The 7,111-nt window shown below is 37.5% G+C and overlaps 2 protein-coding genes across 2 annotated transcripts; one reads left to right on the top strand and one right to left on the bottom strand.

Moving 5' to 3' along the window:
- LOC145441996 (uncharacterized) lies at window positions 1-1,646 on the bottom strand. The gene is made up of 4 exons (XM_080319965.1): window positions 992-1,646; window positions 768-932; window positions 293-460; window positions 1-195 (listed from the first exon to the last, which is right to left on the bottom strand). The coding sequence occupies exons 1-4, from the start codon at window positions 1,103-1,105 to the stop codon at window positions 1-3; spliced, it is 642 nt and encodes a 213-aa protein (XP_080176091.1). The 5' UTR covers window positions 1,106-1,646.
- Window positions 1,647-4,967: 3,321 nt separating this feature from the next.
- Window positions 4,968-5,927, top strand: LOC145440976 (uncharacterized). The gene is made up of 3 exons (XM_080318761.1): window positions 4,968-5,141; window positions 5,449-5,616; window positions 5,714-5,927. The coding sequence occupies exons 1-3, from the start codon at window positions 5,010-5,012 to the stop codon at window positions 5,906-5,908; spliced, it is 495 nt and encodes a 164-aa protein (XP_080174887.1). The 5' UTR covers window positions 4,968-5,009; the 3' UTR covers window positions 5,909-5,927.
- The last annotated feature ends 1,184 nt before the right edge of the window (window positions 5,928-7,111 follow it).

Below are 7,111 nucleotides of genomic sequence, written 5' to 3'. Positions count from 1 at the left end.
TTATTCGGAAAATATCCCCTTACAGGGTGAGAACAGTTGTTTTCTCAAGGTCTTCATATCTTCCCCACTCAAGCGCGGTAAGACTAGTTTGACTTTGCGGCATTCAGGATTATATCTCACGAAGCTTTGAATGGAATTCACGTATTTCTCATCGATTCTCGTTCTATCGCTATCACTGAGGTCGATTGCCTTTAGCTGTTAATTGAATAATAGGAGATTTATATCAATTTAAAAATGCTGAAACGAACTACATCGCTATATCGGGATCTATGATTGAGCAGAAAGATCTTACCGTATCGCATCGTTTTCCCATCTCTTCGCTCAGATTCCTGATTTGCATGGAAAGCATCTTGCAATTACACAGATTAAATTCTTCCACACGGGAATTGCACAGGACTTTAGTTACTGTTTTGTAGCAGGATGAAATGCCGGGATTTCTACTTAAATCCAGCGAATGCAGCTAAAACATGGTGTGATGTTCAGATAGTTTACGAGACTACAAACGACTCGAAGGCCGTAATAGATTAGTCATAATATTATTTACCGACGGTTGAGCAATTTTTTTGCGATTTCTACTCCTAATAGCAAAAACTTATTCAACACCGAAGAAGATAATGAAGCTCGTGATCAGAAACACTTTATTGATGATGAAAATTCTATCGAACAATGAAATGTCATGCTTCAATATGACTAAAACTCACATAAGCATTACACTGTGATTGAATATTTCAGTTAGAAAACAAAACAGACCTAGTTCAAATGATCACCTCATAAATTCCGAGACCATTATTTAACGAGATTAGTGAGTCTTCATCCAATTCGCAAGCTGAAAGTCGAACTGTTTTCGTGCAATGCTTTCTTACGAAGCATCCAATTTCTTTCAAGCCCGCCGGTTCCATATCGGCATTGTAACTCAGATCAAGGCTTTCAACCTATAAATCCACCAATTTATATCAAAATGACCCACAAAACTATAGAAACGAGCGAGTACCCCGATATCAGCAAAACTTTCAAAAGCGCGAATTTCCTCGGGTGTAAGGTCACATCCTTTCATGATAAGAGTAACCGTCTTGTCTTTACAAAGTAAGGCAGGCAGCGCGATCATACACTCTTCATCCAGCTGATTGTAACTAATGTCAAGATATTGGAGCTAAAAAATATCGGAAACTGTAAATTTACGATCAGCAATGATCAGCCATAAAAAATTCAAACTTATAACAGAAAAAAATGTTGTTTAGTCACTCACGTCATATTATAGGCTAAATATGCTAAGATTAAACTAGAATTTCCCTCATTCATCTCTACACAGCCGCTCATACAGAATGTGATCATTAACAACTGTACCCAGCAATAATCGCGCAGACCTTAATGTTTTTGAGCTGCATAGCAATGAAATCTGTTGACTGCAAGCGCGAGTTCACAACTGACAAATATGTTAGATCGCTCGAAATAATAGTCCCGAGTTGCGTAAAGTTAATGTTCTCCCTGTAGCTGAGATCGAGGTTTTTCAATTTCACCTACGGAAATGAGGTATTAGGAAATATCACTTCGAGAGGCTCTATACTAGATTAGCGCCTAGCTTTTTCCATCACCAATACCTGATGGTGCTGGATAAGTTTACTCAAAATAATCAGAAAATCTTCGGATCCACCACACTGCACACACCGCACACTGCTTCATCAGCTCGCAGATTAATGGGATGAGTTTTTCAATGTTGGTGTGTGCTGTAACGCTGAGTTTTCTTATTTCGACCTGAACGAGCGCAAAACTTAACGCATAAAACGCTAAATGATCTATGAACAGCCTAACACTGATCAACTCTGACTATAGTCTATCTAGTAAGGCTATCGAGACTAATGCCTATACCAGTAGCAAATGAGCATTATTCGCTGCGATACCACCAATTCGCGCCTTAACACATTAGTAATACAGAACAATGCGATAACGATAAAGCTGTATCTCAATATTTTACGGATAAGATATACTGAAATAGAACGTGAATTTATAATGATCAATGACTACGAGCGGAATGTGCGAAGGCGTATACCCCAGATTCAAATCCGCGAATTTTATCCAATAGAATCTTGAGGAGGTTTTCATTGAGACGACATTGACGAAATTCTAACTCATACACGTGAGATTGGCGAATAAGAGAATTCGCGATATTATTTATGTCCAATTCAGTCATAGTTTGGTGATAGAGCCCATAAGGAATTTTCACTTCATCATGATCCGTAAGTACTAATTCATGGTACATCCTCTTTTCAGCTTGATGATGTAGATTATCCTAAAATTATTTACTTTTATAACTCTATATTCTATGATGTAAAAGTAGTATCATAAACGCTATCGGATGATATTCAACGTCGAGCAATTCTTCTCGAATATAAGTACAAGTAGCGATTTAAAGGTGCGTAAGTAAATGTTTGTAGACTATCTCCACCTCTAGCGTTCAGAGACGATGAGTAGAGAAGTACTGAGTACTCAAGTAGGTTTTCCCTACATACAGAAAATACTGGAATGTTGGTGATATAGGATCGTTTCTACTTCAAGACTGTTTCAGTATTAAACAAAAAATAGATCCCTGAATACTAACTTTTTACTTATGCAATAGCGATTACAAAGTATTACTTACCCTCTACTCAAGAGGTTTTTCAGGTGGAACTACCTACTTTTAGGACTGTGTATGTCAAAGTAGTTTGAGCTTACGTTTATATCACCTTGACAAGTGACATTATCACACATGAAAATGATATTATCGCGTAATACCAGAAGTTAACACACGTTAATGTGTTTCGGAATTCACTAGAAATTGGTTACTAAGAGAAGTATATCCTTGTGTACACAATAGCGGAGAGAATATTTAAAATGTAGTAAGCAGGCCGATGCGTATTCATTGAGTTGTATAAGCATAAAAAACATTCCCGCGCGCGTCTTAGGATTAGGTGGTAGGGTTAGGCAGGGTTGGGTTTAGGAGCGCGCGGGAATGTTTTTTATGCTTATACAACTCAATGAATACCCATCGGCCTGCTTACTACATTTTAAATATTCTCTCCGCTATTGTGTACACAAGGATATACTTCTCTTAGTAACCAATTTCTAGTGAATTCCGAAACACATTAACGTGTGTTAACTTCTGGTATTACGCGATAATATCATTTTCATGTGTGATAATGTCACTTGTCAAGGTGATATAAACGTAAGCTCAAACTACTTTGACATACACAGTCCTAAAAGTAGGTAGTTCCACCTGAAAAACCTCTTGAGTAGAGGGTAAGTAATACTTTGTAATCGCTATTGCATAAGTAAAAAGTTAGTATTCAGGGATCTATTTTTTGTTTAATACTGAAACAGTCTTGAAGTAGAAACGATCCTATATCACCAACATTCCAGTATTTTCTGTATGTAGGGAAAACCTACTTGAGTACTCAGTACTTCTCTACTCATCGTCTCTGAACGCTAGAGGTGGAGATAGTCTACAAACATTTACTTACGCACCTTTAAATCGCTACTTGTACTTATATTCGAGAAGAATTGCTCGACGTTGAATATCATCCGATAGCGTTTATGATACTACTTTTACATCATAGAATATAGAGTTATAAAAGTAAATAATTTTAGGATAATCTACATCATCAAGCTGAAAAGAGGATGTACCATGAATTAGTACTTACGGATCATGATGAAGTGAAAATTCCTTATGGGCTCTATCACCAAACTATGACTGAATTGGACATAAATAATATCGCGAATTCTCTTATTCGCCAATCTCACGTGTATGAGTTAGAATTTCGTCAATGTCGTCTCAATGAAAACCTCCTCAAGATTCTATTGGATAAAATTCGCGGATTTGAATCTGGGGTATACGCCTTCGCACATTCCGCTCGTAGTCATTGATCATTATAAATTCACGTTTTATTTCAGTATATCTTATCCGTAAAATATTGAGATACAGCTTTATCGTTATCGCATTGTTCTGTATTACTAATGTGTTAAGGCGCGAATTGGTGGTATCGCAGCGAATAATGCTCATTTGCTACTGGTATAGGCATTAGTCTCGATAGCCTTACTAGATAGACTATAGTCAGAGTTGATCAGTGTTAGGCTGTTCATAGATCATTTAGCGTTTTATGCGTTAAGTTTTGCGCTCGTTCAGGTCGAAATAAGAAAACTCAGCGTTACAGCACACACCAACATTGAAAAACTCATCCCATTAATCTGCGAGCTGATGAAGCAGTGTGCGGTGTGTGCAGTGTGGTGGATCCGAAGATTTTCTGATTATTTTGAGTAAACTTATCCAGCACCATCAGGTATTGGTGATGGAAAAAGCTAGGCGCTAATCTAGTATAGAGCCTCTCGAAGTGATATTTCCTAATACCTCATTTCCGTAGGTGAAATTGAAAAACCTCGATCTCAGCTACAGGGAGAACATTAACTTTACGCAACTCGGGACTATTATTTCGAGCGATCTAACATATTTGTCAGTTGTGAACTCGCGCTTGCAGTCAACAGATTTCATTGCTATGCAGCTCAAAAACATTAAGGTCTGCGCGATTATTGCTGGGTACAGTTGTTAATGATCACATTCTGTATGAGCGGCTGTGTAGAGATGAATGAGGGAAATTCTAGTTTAATCTTAGCATATTTAGCCTATAATATGACGTGAGTGACTAAACAACATTTTTTTCTGTTATAAGTTTGAATTTTTTATGGCTGATCATTGCTGATCGTAAATTTACAGTTTCCGATATTTTTTAGCTCCAATATCTTGACATTAGTTACAATCAGCTGGATGAAGAGTGTATGATCGCGCTGCCTGCCTTACTTTGTAAAGACAAGACGGTTACTCTTATCATGAAAGGATGTGACCTTACACCCGAGGAAATTCGCGCTTTTGAAAGTTTTGCTGATATCGGGGTACTCGCTCGTTTCTATAGTTTTGTGGGTCATTTTGATATAAATTGGTGGATTTATAGGTTGAAAGCCTTGATCTGAGTGACAATGCCGATATGGAACCGGCGGGCTTGAAAGAAATTGGATGCTTCGTAAGAAAGCATTGCACGAAAACAGTTCGACTTTCAGCTTGCGAATTGGATGAAGACTCACTAATCTCGTTAAATAATGGTCTCGGAATTTATGAGGTGATCATTTGAACTAGGTCTGTTTTGTTTTCTAACTGAAATATTCAATCACAGTGTAATGCGTATGTGAGTTTTAGTCATATTGAAGCATGACATTTCATTGTTCGATAGAATTTTCATCATCAATAAAGTGTTTCTGATCACGAGCTTCATTATCTTCTTCGGTGTTGAATAAGTTTTTGCTATTAGGAGTAGAAATCGCAAAAAAATTGCTCAACCGTCGGTAAATAATATTATGACTAATCTATTACGGCCTTCGAGTCGTTTGTAGTCTCGTAAACTATCTGAACATCACACCATGTTTTAGCTGCATTCGCTGGATTTAAGTAGAAATCCCGGCATTTCATCCTGCTACAAAACAGTAACTAAAGTCCTGTGCAATTCCCGTGTGGAAGAATTTAATCTGTGTAATTGCAAGATGCTTTCCATGCAAATCAGGAATCTGAGCGAAGAGATGGGAAAACGATGCGATACGGTAAGATCTTTCTGCTCAATCATAGATCCCGATATAGCGATGTAGTTCGTTTCAGCATTTTTAAATTGATATAAATCTCCTATTATTCAATTAACAGCTAAAGGCAATCGACCTCAGTGATAGCGATAGAACGAGAATCGATGAGAAATACGTGAATTCCATTCAAAGCTTCGTGAGATATAATCCTGAATGCCGCAAAGTCAAACTAGTCTTACCGCGCTTGAGTGGGGAAGATATGAAGACCTTGAGAAAACAACTGTTCTCACCCTGTAAGGGGATATTTTCCGAATAAATATGTATCTAGATGAGAATTAGGAGATTTTCCTTTACTTGATAATGCTTTGCGTGAGCGCTACGGCCTGATAAGATTATAGGTAGGTAGGCCTACATATTGGTAGAAGTTAAGACATGCCAATGTAACTTTCCGCATTTCTGTCTATATCGATTCGGAATCCACCGGAAATTGGTTACTATGTGAGCGAAGTATTCTTGCAAAGCAACAGCACAGGCAAATTTATATTTGTTCGGTATGGACAATATTATAGAACATGATATTTCCACTTGGAGAGAAGACGAAATTTGATGTCATAAGGTAGCTCATTTTACACTATCGTAAATCTCTGTCGCTATAATGCTCGTAATCGAATCAAATTTGACCTGCAATGTATTCTGGGTAACCCTAACTCAAGGTGGGGAGTCGAATATTAACATAGTAATTCTGTTATTAAAGTTGACTATGTATAGGTACGTGCTACGCTACGGAAAAAGAGATTTAGCCAAAAGTCTGTATAGAACTGCGTTGGTTTTAAAGGTGTTACATCATGAAATGTCTGACGAAATTTGGTATGGTGCATTGTTATTATGTCCTACAACTGTGTACTAACGTTCAAGGTGAGAATTTAATGTTTAGCATGCTAATTCTGTTATTGAAATTGACTATGTATGGGTATATGCTATGTTCACGAAAATCAGATATGCGTAAAAGTCGGTATTCGACTGCGATAGTTTCAAAGGTGTTCCATCATTAGATGTGTGATGAAATTTAGCACGGTGCATTGCCATAAGGCTCTACAACTACGTATCAAGTTTAGAGTTGGTATTCAATGTTAAGCATGGTAATTCCGTTATTAAAGTTGGCTATGTATGGGTACGTGCTATACGCTCCCGCAAAACAGATGTACGCAAAAAGTCGATGTAGAGTCGCGTTAGTTTTAAAGTTGTTCCATCATGAAATGTGTGATGGGATTTGGTACGGTGCATTTTTATAATGTCCTATAACCGCGTACCAACTTTCAAGGTGGGAATTCAATGTTTAACACGGTAATTCTGCTATTGAAATTGACTATGTATAGGTATATGCTATGTTCACGCAAAACAGATATGCGTAAAAGTCGGTATTCGACTGCGTTAGTTCTAAAGGTGTTCCTTCATTAGATGTGTGATGAAATTTAGCATGGTGCATTGCCATAATGTCCTACATCTACGTATCAAGTTT

This window comes from Botryllus schlosseri, chromosome 6, assembly GCF_051294905.1.
Source record: "Botryllus schlosseri isolate E-star chromosome 6, Bs_hap1, whole genome shotgun sequence".
Lineage (NCBI taxonomy): Eukaryota > Metazoa > Chordata > Ascidiacea > Stolidobranchia > Styelidae > Botryllus > Botryllus schlosseri.
The sequence above is the reverse complement of the archived record's forward strand: the minus strand, read 5'-3'. Positions and strand labels throughout refer to the sequence as shown.